Source organism: Anolis sagrei, chromosome Y (genome assembly GCF_037176765.1).
Source record: "Anolis sagrei isolate rAnoSag1 chromosome Y, rAnoSag1.mat, whole genome shotgun sequence".
NCBI classification, from domain to species: domain Eukaryota; kingdom Metazoa; phylum Chordata; class Lepidosauria; order Squamata; family Dactyloidae; genus Anolis; species Anolis sagrei.
Window position 1 is genome coordinate 64,415,141 of NC_090035.1, and position 22,815 is coordinate 64,437,955.

Consider the following 22,815-nt stretch of genomic DNA (forward strand, 5'->3'; position numbering starts at 1 on the left):
CTGCGAGAGCTATTCAGCAGTGGAACTCTCTGCCTCAGGGTGTGGTGGAGGCTCTTTCTTTGGAGGCTTTTAAACAGAGGCTGGATGCCATCTGTCAGGGGAGAATTAAAGATATCCTATACAGGCAGGACCCAAGATGGAGATAATGGTGTTACTGTGAATACAGTAGTTAGAAAAATTGATTTAAGAAGCAAACACATCAATGACTTGGGAAACAAGCTTAGCTTTATTGTAGGAACTCCATTCTAAGATTGGAAAGTTACTTAGGGTGCTGATCTAACTTAGGTAAATACTGAAAGGTCAAGAGGACTCATGGGAAGGAGAAGAGGTGGAGGAATATATTTGAGACCATATGTCAGGCGTGCTTTGAATGTGAATTTCCTGCTTCTTGGCAGGGAGTTGGACTGGATGGCCCACGAGGTTACTTTCAACTATGATTCTGTGACTTTTAGAACATAGTAACCTCTAATATAAACATTTTAAAATTGTGTTTAATGTCAAAATTTACTTGGACTAACCTCCATAATAGGTTGATGATATAGATCTTCTTATTGTCTACCCAAGGCCTTCTAGATGCCACTGGTCTTCCTCCTATTAGGCAGCATGGATACTATTAATTGTTGTGTTTCTGTCAATGTACATAACTGCTTTTTTATGAGAACTGGACCTCATTATCAGCCATTTAAGACATTTGACTTTGGGCTGAGCGGAGAGATCACCATCAACAATAGAGTCGGCATAAGATGCCCCAATTATCCTTCAGTTATTTTAATGCCCTTCCTTTTGCTCCCTAAGCGAAATAGGATTCCTATCAGACTACATGCATTTGTCATTCTGAGAGGGCAAAGGAGGGTTTCTTCCAGAAGGGAGGATAACAGCACTGAGTCAGGGAAGGAAAGTCACTTCCTCCCTGGCTTTTACTGTCTGACCCATCTGCTCTGCAACCCTCATGGTTTTGCCTTTCTGCTGTAGACAAAGTGTCTGTATTGTCTTGGCTGGACAAACAGGAAACACAGCCACAGCTTAGGACACAAGAGCAGGAAGCAGATGGGAGAAAGCAGGGGAAGGTGGGAGCTTTGACCCCAGCAGGGGCGATGGTTATAGGGGGCAAGCTGCAGCTGCAATGGGGATCAAGGAACAGTACTGCATTCTTAGCTAAATAAATAAATAGAGTTGGAGTCATAGAAGGCAATGGTGGTGGTGATTTTGAAAGAAACCAACAGGCTATGGGGCATGACACATCTTTCAGGAAATGACGGCAGTTCTCTTCTAAGGAATCCTAGTAATTGTGAAAGAGACGTTATAATGGAGTTGGCTGAATTGCATTTCGGCATGAGTGCCCTTATGGCCATTTTGGTTGGGGATGACAAGTTCATTGTGGAAGGCTCATTAAGTAGTACTGAACAGGAAGGAGCAGGTCTCCGACTTCAGGGCTGCATTTCAAAGCATATCACTGGAAAGGCCTCAGCTTCACCCTCAAACAGGGCCTAGGATAGACTGCCCTATGCAAAACTGAAGAGCTGCTGTTCGGACCTTGGGCCAGCCAGATGTTTTAGACCTATAATTCCCATTTGTCCTATTTAGTATATCTAGTTGGCATGTGTGATCCATGTTTCTAAGTACTTACAAACTAGGAGGCACTGGTGTTTTATTTATAAAGTGTTTCTAAAGTTTTGGTGGCAAAAATTTCAGAACTCTAACAAAACTGTCAAGATTTCACCATTGTTAGCGCACCAAATTTCAGAACGTTTGACTTGTCCACTGATTTTTGGTGAATTTTCAAAGTTTTTATGTAAAAAAAAATTAATAATAAAGAAAATCTGCTCCTGGTTTGAAAGTGTTATTTCCTGTGTGGTCTTTACTCCAGAAACTTTATTTTTGAGGCAGAAGCTTTGTTAAATTGGTGGAGACTCAACAAACCAAAATGTGCTATAGGGTGATGTCCCTTGCACAAAGACAAAGTTTTCTCAGTATAATAAACTTTTGGCATGTTTTTATGACAGAACCAATTAGAAATTGCCATTTATAGTGAAATTTTGAGTTTTGTTAGAATTCTGAAATTTTCACCACCAAAACTTTAGAAACACTTTAGAAACAAAGCACCAGCGCCCCCTGGTTTTGTAAGTACTTTAGAACCATTTAGAACCATGGATTGCAGGTGCCCAATATCTAGTGGTGAGGGACTATGGAGCTGTAGTCCAAAAGCAATCTTTCTGTAGACAAAATTGGCTAAGGTGACCAATGATGTGACTCACTGCCCTCAATCCTACCTCCCATCAGTATATTGTAAATATCTGTGTGGACCTACACTAGACCGAACCATATTCCGTCCTGTAACTTAGTGTAAACTGTCCCCTATAGCTTGGCTGTATTCCTGTAGCCCAGGGACCTTCAAACATATTAAACAGGTCCCTCAGACTAATGGGGAGGCGGGGGCGGCTATGGTTTGTTGTTGTTGTTGTGTGCCTTCAAGTCCTATTAGACTTAGGGCAACCCCAAGGCACCCCTATCACAGAATTTTCTTGTTGAGATGTGTTCAGAGTGGTTTTGCCTTTGTCTTCCTCTGAGGCTGAGAGAGTGGGACTAACCTAAAGGCGCCCAGTGGGTTCAGAGCAAAGGTTCAAATTGCTGCATCATATTTTCTGTTTCTTTTCTACCTTGTTTTCCTTCTTTTTCCCTCCAATTTGGAGGAAAATGGAGGAAAGGAGAGTTAAGAGGGAGCTAGAAGAAGGTGGTGGTAGTGGCAGGATGCAAACGGCAGCAGCAGCAAGTATAAAGTTCAGTGCGGGGCAAGGAAACAATTTGGTTTGCGGGCATTAGTTTGAGGACCCCTGCTGTAGCTGGACACACAATGATGACAAAAGCGCCGAGCCCTCTGAAGCACCTCCATAAAGCTCACTGCTGATTTTGTCATTGTGCTTCTCACTATGTAAATGTTTATTTATGTACTGTGTTTCTACCCTGTTCTATCTTACCGCAGAGGGGACTCACATCAGCTTCCAGATGTGCTTCTGATCATAAATAAGCACAGAATTGGCTGTGTGAGGTGGCTTCAAGGACTTCATAGTCAGGTGAGGGGCCTGCCAATCCCTGCAGCATTAAAAAAAGCTGCATACATAACTGAGGTCTGCACTCACATATGTTGCTAAGAGAATTCTGACCATTGTAAAAGAATCTTATGGAGAAAAGGGTGTAGCTAAGTGGGGTTTTTTTTGGGGGGGGGGTGTTGTCGTGTCAGGAGCGACTTGAGAAACTGCAAGACGCTTCTGATGTGAGAGAATTGGCTGTCAGCAAGGACGTTGCCCAGGGGACGCCTGGATGTTTTTGATGTCTTACCACCCTTGTTGGAAGCTTCTCTCATGTCCCCGCATGGAGAGTTGGAGCTGATAGAGGGAGCTCATCCGCGCTCTTCCCGGATTCGAACCTGCGACCTGTTGATATTCAGTCCTGCTGGCACAGGGGTTTAACCCACTGTACCACCGGGGGCTCCAGCTAAGTGGTAGAGTACACACTTTGCCAGTTTATACAGCAGGTAATATATTTGGATGGGTCTAGGAAAGCTTCAGGGAGATGTTGCTGGTCAGTCTAGAGTAAGGATTGGATCTTATTGTCATCAGCTATCATATAGGCTATATTGAACTTGATCGACCAATTCTATTACCTGGTACCAGGCCACATCCTGTGTTCCTTAATGTTTCTTAGAACCTTATCAGAAGCTCCCCAGTGAGAAAATCAGTAACATTAGATAAGCTTCCTTGAAACAGCTTGTTCATTGCTGATGCAATCATATTCTGTGTAGATGCAAGGTAATTTCTGCGCTCCATGTAGTCATGCCAGCTACATGACTTTGAAGGTGTCTATGGACAATGCTGGCTCTTCTGCTTAGAAATGGAAATGAGCACCACCCAGCAGAGTCGTACACAACTAGACTTAGTATCAAGGGGAAACGTTTACCTTTATGCCAGGTCTACTCAGAGGTTTGCATGAACTGTGTGTTCTCTCCTCACAATCCTGCAAAGGACAGCAACTCGAAACTTGGTGCCCTCCAGCTGTTATTTTGTTTATGCTCAACTTCTTGACATCTCCTTAGTATGTATCTTGTGCTGTTGGTCATGCAGCGGATGGTGGGAATTGTCACCCAAAGCACATCAAGGGTGCTACGCAAGGGAAAGCTCGTGTAAAGGTTCTAGGGAAATGTTGCTTAACAAATGTTTGGAAAATGTATGGCAGGCATCCTCAGAAGTTGTGAGGTCTGACCTCACAACCTCTTGAGAATGCCTGCTGTAGATGCAGGCGAAACGTCAGGAGAGAATGCTTCTAGAATATGACCATTCAGCCCAAAAAACCTACAACAACCCAATGTTTGGAAAGCTAAGGGAACAGGTGGGATTCCTTTATGCCAGTGGTTCGCAACATTTGGTCCTCCAGGTGTTTTGGACTTCAGCTACCACAATTCCTAGTAGCTGGTAAACAGGCTGGGATTTCCGAGAGTTGAAGTCCAAAACAACTGGAGGACCAAAGGTTGGGAACAACTGCTTTATGCTTATCCTGTGACAACACAGTCTCTTCTGTAGCCGCCTTAACAACAGGTTTTGTAGATGAGTGAGACGATGGAGGCAAAGTACATGGCATGCATAAACAACATAACAGTAAACACTAACATTCTCTTGATTCTTTCACCAATTAAAACAAGTGTCTTTGAGTCTCCCCATCAAATCCAGAAAGCTTGTATTATACTATAACAACCTTTAATACAAAGAGGACTTGTACAAAACAAATGTATTTCAAAAGAACAAAAATGTGTGATTTGTTAGGAGGTGTATTCACAAGCATACATTTGTTACATATTCAGGCACTTTTAATGGGAGCACCACTTCCCCAAGACACAATTATTTGACAATTTCCTAATTTTTGTCGTTTCTCCCATCCTAAGACTTAATTAGTGATAACTGCAATAAAAATACTCTGGTATTTTTGTTCTCCACCTTCTAAGAATTCCCTTGTGCTGAATTATTGTCAGCAAGTCCCACTCTAAAGTAATGTGAACATACAAAGGAATTGAGGTGGCACAACAACAAAACAGACATTTGGAATCGGTCATTCCTTTTGTTCTTGCTGAGATCCAAGGCTCTTCGGACTTTTCACATTCAATTTGTTGTGGTAGCATGTCTCCCTGTTTTGCTGAATTTAGCTCCAAATTATATAATTGGCTGGATGTCCCATTTTGCCCGTCTCCCTAAAGTCTTAAAAGAGGTGTGGATCATATGTGGTCCTTCAGATACTTGTCTTTTATGGATCACTCTGAAAAACAACCCAGTTTTTCACATGATGCAGTGTGGTCTGTTGCCTCATTTTGCTACAGATTGGTGTCACATGCTTTTTACCTCGTGAATATCTAAACTGCAGACTAAAGCAGTTTTAAATCATTCCCTCTTCATGAAATGAATCTGATCATACTTCATTGAAGGGGAGGGAAAAGGAGATGGTAAAACAGTAGTAGAGAAACCGTGGACTTCCAGATGTCCTGAACTTCCAACTCCCACAATCCATTCCCTTTAGTTATGCTGGTTGGGGCTTCTGGGAATTTAACTCCACAACATCTAGAAAATCAAAAGTTTTAACCTCAATATAAAAGAAGCACAGGAAACTGTGCTTCTTTTATATCTGTGAGAGCTGTTCAGCAGTGGAACTCTCTGCCCCGGAGTGTGGTAGAGGCTCCTTTTTTGGAAGATTTTAAACAGAGGCTGGATGGCCATCCGTCAAGGGTGCTTTGTATGTAATTTTCCTGCTTCTTGGCAGGGGGTTGGACTGGATGGCCCATGAGGTCTCTTCCAACTCTATGATGCTATGTTTCTATGAAAATTCCCACCAGTCAGTAGCAAAGGATTATGAAAGTTGTAGTCCCAAACACCTGGAGGGCCAGATTTCCACATCTGTTCTAAGCTGAATTCTTAATTTCCTAATGCTTAAAGCAGACCAAATTTCCTTCCAAATTTATTATTGAATTTCACATATGTATTTATAGGCATCTTTTGTCATACTTCATCTTTCTCCAAAGAACAAGAATCACGAAATGAAAACATTATAATAAATGTATTGCCAAAAGCTTTCATGGTCGGAATCACGGGGTTGTTGTAGGTTTTTCGGGTTATATGACCATGTTCTAGAAACATTCTCTCCTGACATTTTGCCTGCATCACAACCTCTGAGGATGCCTGCCATAGATGCAGGGTTTGAAACATCAGGAGAGAATGCTTCTAGAACGTGGCCATATAGCCTGAAAAACCTACAACAACCCATTATAATAATAATAATAAAAAAGGGGGAAGACGCAATAGTAGTGACTCTCCCCAGTTGCGGCTCTTTCCCCAAACAGATGGCAGATGTTGCCTACAGGACAAAGCAAAATAGTAAATGCCATTTTGGATCATTCCCATCACATTTATATCTCACCCCACCAAATGTTTTTAACTCTAGGGGGAATCTGATGTTACAAGAAAGATCAGAGCACCTGTCTCGTGTATTTCTCTTCCAGGTCTTTTTTTAGTCTAGCACTGGTCTGGTCTGGTCTGGTCTGCTGGGAGATTGGTCAAGTCCATTACAGATTATTAAAGATGGGCTACTCCAATGATCTACCACCAAAACATCTGTGGGAAAATTGCCATGGGCCCACAAAAGTACATTTGAGCCCAACATGGGCCCTAATGCTGAAAAAGCTGAAGCTTACCAAAAATGTAATACAGTGGAGTCTTGCTTATCCACCCTTCGCTTATCTGACATTTCTTCTTATCCGACGCTCTTATCCGACACCTCCTTTTTTCTCCAGCATTCCCCCTTCAATTAAAGGAGTACTCCCCAACTCTCTCTCCATTCCCAATAAGTGAAAAAGGTAATACAAGGAGGAAGAGGAGGGAGGAAAGGGAGAAAAGAGACAGGACTGGAAGCAGAAGCGTCCTCCCTCCTTCCCTCTGTGATTTCCACGCTCCTCTTCCATATCTGGGCACTTCCTCCTGGGTTGCTCTAGCCCTGAAGCATTGACTTGCTTTAACCCAGTGGTTCTACACCTCTGGGTCCCCAGGTGTTTTGGCCTACAACTCCCAGAAATCCCAGTCAATTTACGAGCTGTTAGGATTTCTGAGAGTTGAAGGTCAAAACATCTGGTGACTCACAGGTTGGGAACCACTGCCTTGGCTCTTTCAGTTCCTGTTGTTAGTAGGTGTCTAGCGCAGCGTTAGACAGGTAACAGTAGGAGACTCCGTATAATCCAACATTTTCATTTATCCGGCATTCTGCCGACCTGTTTATGTCAGATAAGCGAAACTCTATTGTACTTAAAGTGATGGCACTGACTGTGTACTTCTCCACTTCAGCTTCGAACCACTGACTGACAGCAGTACAGAGTATACTGCTCGGTTTTATGACTATGAATGCATTACAGTTTACTAAATTTACAGGGAAATTTTTAGGGCCAAGACTATCATAAGGTAAGTTGTAGCATCTGCCTCAGATGGTAACGACAACCTAATATTTGGATCAAGGTGTGCAATGGTCTGTACTCTGTCCCCTAAGCTTGCCTGCTGCCCTCAAAACAGTGTGGGGCACTGCGGCTTCACAAGTGTTGAAATAGGAATGAAGACATAGTCTAATTGGCTTCTGGGCATGGAACTGGGAGCAAGATACCATGTGATCATTTGCCCAAGGCAATTTGCAATAAACATTAATAAGCAAGCAATCCCTCATACCAAGGGATACAGATTTTAGAGATACAATGCAACTCCTTGTCTCTTCTAACACTTAGTTCCTTCCATACTATATGTGCAAATAGAAGATCCAGCCATTTAGGGGTTCCAGCCATGTCCCATGGTATGTAAGAAAAACAAATGGCTTTGCAGAAAGAGCAGAGGGAAGGGAAAGTCCCATTGCTTGTGGTCAGGTACTCACCACCCCTCTTTATTTATATGATACTTCGTGGTTCTTGGAATTGACTGTTGTTTGAGTGGCGAGTTTTGACAGAAAAAGTTCAAGTATCTCTGGACCCCTTGCTGACTAGTAGTAGGGACTCTGCCGTGGCATGGTGGGACTTTGGTAGATATTTCCACTGCTGGAATTCCAGTAAGGGGAAGGTGCCCCAAAGAAGCCAGTGGATGAGGGGGGCATTTGATTGGTGTGGCTCAAGCCGAAGCCCACTTTCTGCTGGTGGTAAGAAGGAAGATAGGGTAAGTCCGTGTGGTGGTACTTGTACAGGGCAGGCTCTCCGGGCTGCCCTTGCTGGGCTTGGTTGATGCCCTGGAAGTCGAACTTGTAGGCATAACGCTTTCCGTGAACTTTGGTCATGATGCTCTTGTCATAGTAATAGCGTAGTGCCCGGCTCAGCTTGTCATAGTTCATGTTGGGCTTGCTCTTGCGCTCGCCCCATCGCCTCGCCACCTCATCAGGATCTGTCATTTTGAACTCGCCATTTGTTCCTTCCCAAGTGATACAGCTGGCGTTGTTGCTGTCGGACAGCAGCTCCAGGAGAAACTGCCACAGCTGGATCTGCCCACTGCCTGTCAGGGAGACAACAACAGAGTTAACTTCGGTTTGTAGCAGGGCAGGCCGAGTGAATTCACATGGGCTCAACCTTTCTATAACCAGTGCACAGAGAGATGCCATGGATTGCCAACCAGACTGGCCAGACAGGAAGAACAATCTTGAATTCAGATGTTTTTAACTACAGTTCCCAGAATCCCTGGTCACTGGCCATGTTGTTTGGAGCTCAAACCCAACATCTCAGAACCTCAAGTTTGAGAACCACTAACCTTCCCCAACTTTATGCCTTCTATATGTATTGGACTATACCTTTCAGTTTGCTTGAGGTACTCTAGGATTGGTAGTCCAACACATGCAGAGGGTAATGCAATGGAGAAGACCACTGGAGATCAGTGTAACCAAGCTTGCACGTAACTCTTTCCCACCATTCCTTTTTGCTTGAACTTCCTCTATATAAGATGTCTTGGCTAATTTATCTAGATTTATTGCCTCTACAACAAATACCATATATTTGCTATCTACCCCATGACTTCTTGATCTGAAACGATAGCAAACATTCAACAGACAGAATGTTTCTTCCCTAATGTTCTCTACATGGAAAAGAAGGAACCCCCTAAGCAATTTCTACATGTTCCCCAATCCCTCCAAATAAGAGACATTTGGACCCACCTGGGTTTGCCAAGCGGCTGCTGGTGGGTCCCAGGACCTGGTATGGATCTGGTGAGAATGAGAAGGGAATCAGAGAGGGACTAGAGTCAAACGCACTCCAAGATTCTCTCCCCATCTACAGCTCTGCCTCTTCCCAATACCTGGAAAGCCCTACTTGGAGGTTCAGCCTACCTCTGATGGGCTAGGCTACTTCAGAATACAAACAGTTCTCTCATGACTGAATGTACCTCTGGACTGAAAAGGTCTATGCTTCTATAAAAACAGCTCAGCAGATGAAACAACCCTGATATTGTATCTGTCTATATGTTTAGGGACACAGACAAAACATTGAGTTGATAGGTACAGAGTAATAGCTGGTACTCCTGCTCTTTTAATGGTTGTGTAGAAGTCCACCAGATGTTGCTTACATGACCAGCAATCCTGGCTGAAATCCCCTTCAATCATTAAAGTTGCAGGAGCCTTCTCCAATATTTGTCTGACAGTCCTACTCCTGGCCTGCCTAGGGTAGCAATCAGTCTTACTTGACATAGAACAGTCCCTTAATGGAAGGCATCTTCTATTTGATAGATCATCTTATCTGTCTACTTTACATACAAAAAAATCTGAAGGTTGAGGTTGACTTTCTACAACACAGAACATCCAGGCAGTAAAGACAAAACCCTCCACGTTTTTTATTTCCCTTCTTCTGCCGTCTACTTAGGGCGCTTCCAAACGGCACTAAAACACGGGTTTTAGTGAAGGGCAATAAATCCCGGGATTTCAGAAGAGGTCCACATACAGACCCGGGATTTCTGCCTCTGTTGTCCAGACATGATGTTTTGTTCTGAGATTTAGAGGCTCCCAAGATGGCCAAAATAGGACTTTTGTTGGAAACCGGCAGTTTTTTTAGAGATGTGGATGTGCGGAGATTCGGTTATCTGATTCACCGCAAAAGTTCCAGTCTGTGCAGGTCAGAGAAACTGTGCCTGCCACACATTTCATGAAGTTTCTGGCACATAAACAAACTTTTTGCCTTCTACTCAAGTGTCACCTTCTTTTTAGGAACCAACCAATCACGAACAAGCATCTAACAAACTCAGATAATAAAAATCTCATGATTTCCGATTGCAAGGACATCCAGACATATGAAGATCTGGATATTCCCACACCTGGAAATCTCACGTTTTTTGCCTTTTGTAGCAATTGCTTCTGGGTTTACAGGGAATGGCATCTGGCCACCCTCCTGTTTGCTGCGGAAACTCCTGGGATGAAGGTATTGTCTGGATGGGCCCTATGTGATGTGAAAGTATCCACAGTGTCCCTTTCTATCATCTACAAGAGCAAAAGAAGCTGCTTAGAGACCATTCTAAGAATATCATCTTTACTGCCACCATCAAACCATCATTCCAAAAACCCCACAAGTCATGTGATCAGGAAGAAATCAGCTCAGTTTGCTTGTTTCTTTAACACTGGGATCTACAGAAAGGAGAAGGTTAAAGCTGAGGAACCTTTTGCTCTCCAGACATTGCTGGACTCCCATCATCGTCAGTCCATCTGGCCAGTGCCAACAGTTGGTGGAAACAGCCATTCAACAATGGGAGAGCCACTTGTTCCCAAGTGATGTTCTCAGCATGGAAATGCAATATACTGTACAGATCATGATACCGTTAACAGAGGCTTTTTAAATAGCTGGCAATCCTAAGATAGGAAAAGGTAGACATTCCTTTGGGGGGAAACCTACCTGGCGCAACACGTGTTGAATCAGGAGTTCGACTCACACTCTGGATCTGTGGTGGGGAACCTCAAAGGTGGAAGAGAAGAAAATGAAGCATTAAAGAGAGCAGCAAATGACAATGCTTCTGTGATTAAATGGCCTTATTTAACTGTCTGCACTGTGTCTTTTTGATAGGGGAGTTTGGCTGGAATATGTGAAAAGCGGTTTCAGTACACGAAATGGACGGGGGCTCCATCTTGTTTTTTCTGGAAGCAAAATCTCTTAAGTCCATCTCAAATCTAGCCTGGCATATCCCATATTGATCAAGTGGAATCCCAACAGCAGAATCAACAATATTAGTTCTATCTCAGTGTTGGTCAGAGAGACAAGTTACCTCTCATATAAGCTATTCAGACTGGTATTCCTTGACAGAAACCCTCCACTACTCCAGTTGTATATGGCTATAAAGTATCAAAAAATTGAAACACTTATTTTCCTGAAACAGCACTCATATGAGTTATTTACAACTTAAATGAAGCAAGAAAGAGTTCTACATTGTTATGTGCAGGCACCTATATCAGCAAGCCCCATAGGAATACACTCTAGGAGACTCTAAAGTGGTTTTTTTCATGACAGGAGCAACTGGAGAAACTGCAAGTCACTTCTGATTTGAGAGAATTGGGCGTCTGCAAGGACGTTGCCCAGGGGATGCTCAGATGTTTTGATGTTTTACCATCCTTGTGGGAGGCTTCTCTCATCTCCCCGCATGGGAAGCTAGAGCTGACAGAGGAAGCTCACCTGCACTCTCCCCAGATTCAAACCTTCGACCTGTCGATCTTCAGTCCTGCCGACACAAGGTTTTAACTCATTGTGCCACCGGGGGCTCAAAAGAGTGAGGGAGCTTTATTGATGTACATCAATAAACTCACACCAGAAGCAACTCTGCAGTTTCTCAAGTCACTCCTGACATGAATAAATAAATAAATAAATAAATAAAAATAAACCAGTCTCTCTATGACTTGCAGGTCTTTGTCAAACTAAGAGGCCTCAATTACTCATTCAAAACCAAGACAATAGGGATAAATCGCAATAATATATAGTCCATATCTCCCCAGCTATTATAAAGAAGATTGCAGTTAAGTTGAGAGTTGCAGTTTAGTTGAGGTAGTGGCAAACAATATAATAAAAAAAACTTTTCAAAGGCCTTCAAATAGGCTTTTTTTCTCATTTAAAAATTGGGGGTCGGGGAGCCTATTTAATGCTTTTTTTTCACTACAAGACTCAATCCAATTAAAATTGGACACCTTCACAATGTCCCTTCTGCGAAAGGAATGGTACCTTTGGAAGATGCACTGATAGGACCACTGCCCCAGCTGCTCCTCCGTATTTCCTCATATGGAGACTCTGGACCAAAAGAGAAGAAAAGTTGCCCAACTTAGACAAGGGTGTCATTTTATGGGCAAGACAAATCATCCACAGCAGGGGTCAAAAGCACAATTTTGGAAAACAGGAGAAGCAACTATGTGTTTTATCAACATTTACCTCTGGTTCCCAACATTTTTTTGACCAGGGACCACTTTGACTAGGGCCACTCTCCAACATTAATACCAAAAGGGTACGAATTAGTTTTTGGTCAACTTTAGATTTGGTTTGGTTATTTGGGGTGCCGATTCAGAAAATTGCATTGGATAGACCACATCAGCTCTAGTTTCTGATACAGACCATATGCCATCCAGTAGTCACCATCTGCTCACCAACACAAAACCATATTTAATAATCTAGAGCTGATGGCAACAAGAATGATTGACAACTGGGAAATAGAGGGAGAAAATGTGGAGGCAGTGACAGACTTTGTATTTCTAGATGCAATGATTACTGCAGGCGCAGACTGCAGCCAGGAAATCAGGAGACGCTTACTTCTTGGGAGGAGAGCAATGACCAATCTTGATAAAATAGTGAAGAGTAGAGACATCATACTGGTAACGAAGCTCCGCATAGTTAAAGCAATGGTATTCCCCATAGTCACCTACGGATGTGAGAGCTGGACCTTAGGGAAGGCTGAGCGAAGGAAGATAGATGCTTTTGAACTGTGGTGCTGGAGGAAAGTTCTGAGAGTGCCTTGGACCGCGAGAAGATCCAACCAGTCCATACTTCAGGAAAGAAAGCCTGACTGCTCATTGGAGGGAAGAATAGTAGAGGCTAAGATGAAGCACTTTGGCCACATCATGAGAAGAAAGGAAAGCTTAGAGAAGACAGTTGTGCTGGGGAAAATGGAAGGAAAAAGGAAGAGGGGCCAACCAAGGGCAAGATAGATGGATGCTATCCTGGAAGTGGCAACCCCTCTACGTGGGGTTGCCTTTGAAGACTGTCCGGAAGCTGCAGCAAGTCCAACGCGCGGCAGCCAGATTACTAACGGGGGCTGGGTACAGGGAGCACACCACTCCGCTGTTACGCCAGCTCCACTGGCTGCCAATTAGCTTCCGAGCACAATTCAAAGTGCTGGTGTTGACCTATAAAGCCCTAAACGACTCCGGCCCTGTTTACCTCTCCGAATGTATTCTCCCCTACGTACCATCAAGACTACTAAGATCGTCTGGAGAGGCCCTGCTCTCGGTCCCACCGGCCTCGCAAGCGCGCCTGGTGGGGACGAGGGACAGGGCCTTCTCGGTGGTGGCCCCGCGACTTTGGAACTCTCTCCCTCTGGAGGCCAGAACCGCCCCATCCATCCTAACATTTAGGAAACAGGTGAAGACGTGGCTGTGGAGTCAGGCCTTCAATGAATGAGACAACACCATAGGACCCTGGATGGAAGTTGATGTAGATCCATCTTAATAGGACGACTGACCACTGTAGTTTTATATATAGTGTTTTTAAAGTTGTTTTTGTAATTTGTGATATATGATATTTTAATGAGTGTATATGTTTTTTATGGCTGGAAACCGGGCTGAGTCCCTCAATGAGGTTGAGAAGCTCGGTATAGAAAACTGTGAAATAAATAAAATAAATAAATAATGGATTGACCTTGAAGGAGCTGGGGGTGATGACGGTCGACAGGGAGCTCTGGCGTGGACTGGTCCATGAAGTCACGAAGAGTCGGAAACGACTGAACGAATGAACAGCAACAAGAGCTGATGTGGTAGTAGTAATCTTTTGTGGGTAGTCCGCCTCTCCCCTCCTGACATCCCTGTTGCCTTGGCAGTATAAGAGTGTTTCATGAGACTAGTCTCTCTTGTTGCCACATTGTTTAGAGGCACTGGTGTAATAATGGTGAAGCTACGGACCATATTTTTGTTCTTGCGGACTACTGGTGGTCCACAGACCATAGGTTGGGAACCACTGATTTACCATGAAAAATAAATAAATAAATAAATAAATAGTCTTTATCCTCAATTCAATCTACTGGTACTTCTTGCCAAGTGAAAGTACACATTTATCATATGCATTCCACATACACCTCATGCCAGCATAAGAGTGGTAGGTAAAAGTAAAGTTTTTTCCATGACATGGAGTCCAGTCATGTCCAACTCTAGGGTGTGGTGCTCGTCTCCATTTCTAAGCCGAAGAGCCGACGTTGTCCACAGACAACGTCCTTCCTGCTGGAGCGGTACCTATTCATCTACTCTCATGTACTCACATTTGCATGTTTTTGAACTGCTAGGTTGGCAGGAGCTGGGGCTAATAGCAGAAGCCCACTCCGCTCCCCAGATTTGCACCTGCGACCTTTTGGACAACAAGCTCAGCAGCTCAGTGCTTGAACCCACTGCGCCACCAGGGGCTCCATAAGAGTGGTATCCACTGTGATTTGGTTCCAGGGCCCCTGTGGTTACCAAAGGCTCAAATGCCATTACATAAAATGATGCAGTAAAGTGGCGTCCCTTTTACAAAATGGCAAAATCAATATTTGTTTGGGGTTTTTTTGTGTGTGGGGGAAAATGAATATTTATAGGTTGCCAATGGCAGAATCTGTGGGTGCAGATTTTGTGAATATGGAGGACCAACTATTATCAGTAGGATCTTCGGAATGGTTCAGAACAACTATGTTTTTACTATAGGCAATGGCTGTAGCATCAGCTCACCGGTTTTGACTTGGGTTCTTGGTGGTGGAGGGGGTGGTTGCTGCGTAATGACTGGAGCAGATGGATACGTAAAAGTGGGGCTGCCTGTTGTGGAGAAAGAAAAACAGAAGAGTGATTAGCAAAACATGGCCAAGACATTTTGATCTCAAAGACAAAGGAATAAATGGTGTCTACATAGCAATATCATCTGTACCCATGGTTCCCAACCTTTTTTTGACAGGGACAACTTTGATTTTGTTGTTGTTGTTGTTAGAAGGGACCACAAAGTTAAAGAATAATAAACAATGTTAATCTAAAAATAAACTTTAATCAAAACTTATTTATTTATTTATTTTTAACATTTCTATTCTGTCTTTCTCACCCTGAAGGGGACTCAGGGCAGAGCACAACATACAAACGGCAAACATTCAATCCCGGGACATAAATAGACTATATGCATACATAAACTTTAAAATCATTTATCTCAGCATTAAAAAGCACTGTTAAAACCGTCTCAATCATCTGCATTGACTCTGGTTGGCATGGTAAGTTTTCGTATTGCTGCCTTATTGTACTGTCCCAAAAGCTTGGTCCCACAGCCAAGTTTTTACTATCCTTCTGAAGGATAGGAGAGGGCTGATCTGATCTCACCAGGAAGGGAGCTCCGTAGCCGAGGGGCAATCACTGAGAAGGCCCCCTCTCTCGTCCCCACCAATTTGTGCCTACAACACTGGCGGGACGGAGAGGAGGGCCTCCCTGGAGGATCTTAATCTCCGTGATGGTTCATAGATCAAGATGCATTTGGACAGATAAATTGGGCTGGGGCCACTTGCTGCCAGTCTGCTACCAAGCACAATTCAAAGTGTTGGCTTTACCCTATAAAGCCCTAAACCAGTGGTTCCTAACCTGTGGGCCGCAAGGACAAAAATCTGGTCTGTGAGTCTCCTTCCTTTTTATTTTTAATTTTTTTCGTACTCCTTTCATGCTGCCTGCCACTCCTTCTCTGTCGCTGACCATAGCGTATGTTCTGCATCAGAAACTAGAGCTGATGTGGTCTATCCAGTGCAATTTTCTGAATCAGCCCCCCAAACCGAATCTAAAGTTGACCAAAAACTGATTTGTAACCCTTCTGGTACTAATGTTGAAGAGTGGTCCTTGGTCAAAGTGGTCCCTGGTCAGGTAGCCCCTGGTCAAGTGGTCCCTGGTCAAAGGGTCTCTGGTCAAGTGGTCCCTGGTCAAAGTGGTCCCTGGTCAAGAGGTCCCTGGTCAAGTGGTCCCTGGTCAAAAAAAGGTTAGAAACCACTGCTCTAAATGGTTCTGGCCCAGCTTACGTATCTCCGTCTATGAACCACCTCAGAGGTTCAGATCTTCTGGGGAGGCCCTGATCTCAGTCCCACCTCTTTCACCGGTATGGTTGGTGGGGATGAGAGACAGGGTCTTCACAGTGGTGGCACCTCGGCTGTGGAACTCCTTCCCCAGGCGATATCAGATCAGCTCCCTCCCTCCTGATATTTAGAAAGAGATTAAACACGTGGATGTGGGAGCAAGTCTTTGAACAGTAAATTCAGTGCAATAAGTGCAATTATTACCGGAATGGCTCCTGGACTACGATTTTGGATTGCGTGGTTTTAATAATTGGTTTTAAAGCTTTGATGTTTTTAGCTTTATGGTTTTTAATGTATAGTAAAGGTAAAGGTTGTCCAGTCGTGTCCGACTCTGGGGGTTGGTGCTCATCTCAATTTCTAAGCCAAAGAGTCGGCATTGTCCATAGACATCCCCAAGGTCATGTGGCCAGTTTATTTTATTTGTATGTCTGTTTACGTGGCATTGAATGGTTGCCTATTTATAAGCCACTCTGAGTCCCCTTCAGGGTTAGAGAGAGAGTGGGGTATAAATATAGTCAATACATACATTTCCCTGTGAGATTATGGGCCTCATATAGCTTTTTGGATACCCTGTACCTCCCTGACCTGGGCTCCAATATCCAAGGGTGGAATTTGTCTCCAACCACAATCCTGCCCCGGGTCTTACTTTGGCGCAGGTAGGAGAGATGAGACAGCAACACTTCTGCATTGTATGGTGTGGTGAGGCGTAGGAAACCTTCCTTGCCAAGTTTGCACAGCTCCTTGCCATCTATATGTTGAAAGAGGCTGATCTCGATATCCACAAGGCCGTACTCCTTCACTGCCCAGTCCAGCCACTGACGGACATGATCATGCGTCCACACACCAGGGTCTGTAGGAGAGAGACAAATTTTGGAGTAATAGCATTACGATGTTGCAGGGCAAAGTACAAAGCTGTCAAACTGGATTCAGAGATATATGACTACTATAATGAGAGGTAAGACTATGGAAATGTCAAACTCAGCAATAAGACAACAGAAGCTTTTGATTTCACCAGAACTTTTAAAGAATTGTAATTGATCAAAACCTTAAGACTATGAAATAGGCTCTAGAACAAACATGGGCAAACTTCGGCCCTCCAGGTGTTTTGGACTTCAACTTCCACAATCCCTAACAGCCTACTGGCTGTTAGGGATTGTGGGAGTTGAAGTCCAAAACACCTCGAGGGCTGAAGTTTGCCCATACCTGTTCTAGAAGAAAGCAATCGCATAGGGGACAGGAGCCATTTATTACATGACCTTTCTATAGGGTGCATCCACTTGTCCCGAACCAAACGTGCCTCCATATTGCCTGTATATTAGGCAAAATGGCAAGTGGATGCCTAACAACTAGACAACTTCAGGTCTCAATTCAAATTTGATCTAACATTCAGCAAGAGTTAGGAAAGGAAGAGGGCTATATCATCTGATACCTACCTGCTGGGACAATAACTCTCTTCTCCTCACTGGGAGGGTTGATGGGAGGGCTGTTACGCTGGTTGTTGTATCCGCCTGGATAGGATACCTGGGAAGGGACAACTGCCTTGCTCCTCCGGGTCACGCTACAGTCCACGGGAGATGGTTTGCTGAAGGGAAAGAGATAGGCATTTCATTGGACAGCCAGGTTGAATGTTGTCCTTGAGAACTAGGAGTTTGTTCTCCTCAAACAACGTATTATTTCTACATTTCATGGTGGAAATAAAAAAGAGGCCTGTGAGATATCTGTTCTTTAAACAACAGGATCAAGTGCCTTGTTGCCTGAAGTGGAGGAACATCCACCCAAAATCTTGATGTACCTTACCCAAACTAGTTATTTTGGGCCCTTAATAATAATATACTTTATTTATACCCCACCACCATCTCCCCAAAGGGGACTTGGGGCAGCTTACATAATACAATTACAATAGAATGAATACAAAACAGCAAAAATAACAACACAATAACATAAGGCTCTGAATTGCAGCTTCAAAGCCTGGCTGCATCCTGCCTGGGGGAATCCTTTGTTGGAAGGTGTTAGTTGGCCCTGATTGATTCTGATGAACCAAACTGGACACAGCATATGATTTGAGAACACATAAATGCTGGACTTTGATTAGCATTGAATGGTCTTGCAGCTTCAAAGTCTGGCTACTCCCTGCCTGGGGACGATCCTCTGTTTGGAAGTGTTAGCTGGCCCTGATTGATTCTGATGAACTAACCTGAACACAGCATATGATTTGAGAACACAGAAATGCTGGACCTTGATTAGCATTGAATGGTCTTGCTGCTTCAAATCCTGGCTGCTTCCTGCCTGGAGGTGATCCTTTGTTTGAGAGTGTTAGCTGGCCCTGATTGATTCTGAACATCTCTTTCCTTTCCTGGCAGTTAAAATATAATAGCAATGGAAATAGCTAACAATTCACTGCATTGTCCTGACACCTAAAAATTGCCGCCTGGGTAGCAGCTCAGACCCTTCTACACTGCCATATAAAATCCAGATTATCTGCTTTGTACTGGATTATATGGCATATAATCCAATTCAAAGCAGATAATGTGAATTAGCTGCTTTGATAATCTGGATTATATGGCAGTGCAGAAGGGGCCTGAGTCTACACTGCCATATAATCAGTTCAAAGCAGATAACCAGGCTGTGGCACAGCTAGTTAGTAGACAGCTGCATTAAATCACTACTGACTGAGAGATCATGAGTTCGAAGCCAGCCCGGGTCGGAGTAAGCTCCCTACCATTAATAGTCTAGCTTGTTGTCGACCTATGCAGCCCAAAAGACAGTTGCATCTGTCAAGTAGGAAATTTAGGTACCATTTTATGCAGGGAGGCTCATTTAACTAATTTACAATGCCATAAACCTTCCAGCAGCATGCAGAAGAATGAGGAAATACTCTATCAAAGGACCCGGTGTCACAAGTGGATGGTGAAGCAGTAGCTCCCCTTGTGGCCAGAACCAAGCATGCCCACATGAAGCTGGAAACGCTGGAATGTTAAATCGCCTCATGTCTGTCTATATATGTTGCATGCCTAAATGGCACTGAATGTTTGCCATGGGTATGTGCATTATAATCCACCCTGAATCCGGAATATAAATACTGTAAATAAATACATAAATTTTATATATGGCAGAGTAGAAGGGGCCTTAGTCTACTTAATGGTGATGCCACTCTTGCTTGTTTCAAACCATACTTAAGATCAACTATAGTTTCTCAGATTCAGATGACTGGTGAATCAACAACAGAAGCAGAAAATTTCAATTCTGTGTACCTTAGAGGGGGTCAGGAAATAGGCTTGTTCTGTTGTGATAAAACATGGTTTATGGTGATAGCTGAATGTTGTCATTACTGTTGTTGTAGCTGTTGTTGTAATGTAAGATAAACAATATTCTGAGAGACTGTTATTATTACTATTATTGCTACTCTGTACTGCTGTACTTCTCCTTTGAAAGGGAGTTGAAAAGTTGAAAAGGAGAATATCTGTCCTATAAATAAAAATACATCTATAAATATTGCATGCAAACACACATTGACTTCTTTGACTCTTGATGTTTACTTGGATTCACATTAGTTTTATTTGTCTCCAGGCCTTGGAAGTTACAAATACTGTAGTTATGAGTTACAGGGGTGGGTAGGAATTACTGTGTAATGGACTCAATGTCGTTTTATAGATATGAGTTTTAAAGGCCATTTTAGTGCATTTAGTAAAGTAATGGTAAAGGTTTCCCTTGACATTAAGTCTAGTCGTGTCCGACTTTGGGGAGTGGTGTTCATCTCCATTTCTAAGCTAAAGAGCCAGCATTGTCTGTAGACAATGGAGTACCATTACCTTCCCGCAGAAGCATACCTATTGATCTACTCACACTTGCATGTTTGCTAGGTTGGCAGAAGCTGGGCCTAAGAGCGGGAGCTCACCCTGCTCAGAGAACCAACCTTTCAGTCAGCAGCTCAGTGGTGTAACCTGCCGCGCTACCAGTTACTGTATTTCAATTCTGTTTTTACCACATTGTTACTATTTAATTGGTTTTTTTTTTTTTTTTACTTTTGCATTGCTCTTTTCAAATGTCTAGTGTGGATAGATGTTAGCCGCCTTGAGTTCCCGTGGGGGGAAAGGTGGGATATAAATAAAGATGATAATGATGATAGGTAGGTATCACAAGGTATGTTTTTACATACCTTTCAAAACATTTTGAAGAACATATTTCTAAACGGACTTTTAACATATTTTAAGATTTTTTTTAACAGAACTTTTTGGAACTTTTATCCCACCTTCTTATACATTCTAGAACCCTGCATTTTACTTTACGTAACAAAAAGCAGCCAAAAAAAGCAATGGGTGGCTAATGCAACGGGGTACTTTAAAAATCCAATATAATAAATCGAAGCATTAATTATTTTCAAGATAATACAATGATATATATCTCCAAAATCTGTCTCCCTGTCCTCACTTTGCCTTTCTGAAGGCTTTACCAAGCTACCCTTCCTGGCATGGTGGCCTCCAGGCACGGATGACCGTGGCCACCAGCTCTCCATTTCGGCTCAATAAATGTTAGAAAGCTCTTGGTCTGAACTGTGCTGACCTCTTTTTTGCCCTATTTCTTGATGCCAGGCTACTAATACAAGCTGTTTTGATGAGGGGAAATGAGCTGTTTCCTGTGGGTTTGTGTGAGCTGCCACAAATTTAGCAGAAGATACGTCCAGGACCTACTTATATGGCTAAGGTGAAAAGGCAAAAAGGGGACTGCTATTCCAGTGTCACCCTCAGGTCCCAAGGCAGATCCAGGCAAGGGGTGCCTCATTCCTCTCCCCATCCCCTGTGATGCTATAATGTCTCTATAGCTGGATGGCTAACGGTCGGAGATAATAGGAGTTTGTATCCAACAATGTCTGGTGAGCTCCAGATACTATACCCCTGGGTTCAATGCTGCAGAAAAAATAGCTATCTATGGGCCCTTCCACACAGCCGTATAACCCAGAATATCAAGACAACAAATCCCACAATATCTGCTTTTAACTGGGGGACCTTCTAGACAGGTGCTATATCCCAGAATATCAAGGTGGAAAATCCCACAATGTCTCCTTTATATGAGTCCACACTCAGATAATGTGGGATTTCCTGCCTTGATATTCTGGAATATAGGGCTGTGTGGAAGGGCCCTAGGTTATATGAGTCCACACTGCCATATATTCCAGTTCAAAGCAGAAAATGTGGGATTTTATTCAGCTGTGTGGAAGGGGCCTAACTACAGCCTTTAGAACTGGAGTGAGCAAAATGTAGCCCTCCATAGTTATTTTTGTGGCCCCCAGGGACCAATTTGCATGAGAAAAAATAGCCCCCAGATTTCCAAAATGCCTTTTAGGGGCCCAGGAATTTCCAAAACACAATGAGTAAACAACCCTCTGCTTTTTAAAACTGTGGATTCTGACTTCAAAGGTGATCCCCTTACATCAAAGTTGGAACACCAAAAATTTGGCAACAAACATTTCTCTCTTCCTGATAATGTTGTTGAGCCATGACATACACACACATCCCTAATTATCTGTGGACATTAATGAAACTTCAAGTAAGGTATACATTTTTTTCCCTTTATTTTTAAAACCTTTCCCGATATTTCAAAGTTCTGCAATGTCGAAGCCTCTGGGGGCTTCAGGAGAACCCAGAAACAACTGTACCCCAAATTATATCATAGCTAAACCCTTTAATAAATGTAATAAAATGATATTTCTTGTGTAACTTGTAGGCCTGGGTAACAACGGAAAAATTTGTTTCTAAAATCGATTTGTATTTGGGGGGTTTTTTTGTTTCGATATTTAAAATAATTACAAAATTTTCCTTTTAAAAAGTTCGATATTTACGAAATTTCGTAAATGGTAAAAAATTAATGAATCGATTTCCGAAACAATAACGAATCGATTCGTTAATGGCAGACACAACCGCGAAATACGCTAAAAAACCTCCAAAAACTTCTGAAGCTTCCCTCTCCCTCTGTTCTTGACTGTTGGTGTGATATTATAATTTTTTTTCACGAATTAAACCATAAAACTGGCCCAGACATGCGGAAATAATAACGAAACGACCTCAGAACAATAACGAAACGAATACAATAATGAAATACGAAGCATTTACAAAACGTGTTTAAAAATTCGTTTTTTTAATAATTGCTCCAGAATGGTTCGTTATCGTTTTGTAATTGGAAAAATTAACGAATTATTAACGAATTACGAATTAACGAAACGAAACCGCCCAGGCCTAGTAACTTGCATTGTTTGTGTACTGTATCAATTCCTAAATGTATAAAACTGTATCAAATGTATTATGAAGGCATCTGCTTCCCCAGTGCCCCTATTTACATAAGCTTCTGGGAACGGACTCACTAAACAATTAAGAAAGGTCCCTCCAGCTGTTTCCCAAGCCAGGTAATACCATATCCTTTCTGTATGTATGTGAGGAAGAATCCCTTTATTATCGCAGATGGGCATATGCTGTTTACCTGTTATGACTGC

The 22,815-nt window shown here is 43.0% G+C and overlaps 1 protein-coding gene across 2 annotated transcripts in view; it reads right to left on the reverse strand.

Moving 5' to 3' along the window:
* Positions 1-7,421: 7,421 nt before the first annotated feature.
* The window catches only part of LOC137095401 (retroviral integration site protein Fli-1 homolog), a 46,039-nt gene continuing 30,645 nt past the window's right edge, over positions 7,422-22,815 (reverse strand). The window contains exons 3-9 of one of the 2 annotated variants that reach the window (XM_067462027.1): positions 17,765-17,913; positions 16,978-17,181; positions 14,968-15,051; positions 12,230-12,295; positions 10,919-10,978; positions 9,199-9,246; positions 7,422-8,546 (exon numbers count right to left, since the gene is read on the reverse strand). In XM_067462027.1, the coding sequence (XP_067318128.1) occupies positions 8,047-8,546; positions 9,199-9,246; positions 10,919-10,978; positions 12,230-12,295; positions 14,968-15,051; positions 16,978-17,181; positions 17,765-17,913 (1,111 nt within the window). In that variant the 3' untranslated portion in view covers positions 7,422-8,046. The remainder of the gene's footprint in view (positions 8,547-9,198; positions 9,247-10,918; positions 10,979-12,229; positions 12,296-14,967; positions 15,052-16,977; positions 17,182-17,764; positions 17,914-22,815) is intronic. The other variant, XM_067462028.1, reaches the window with a different exon arrangement.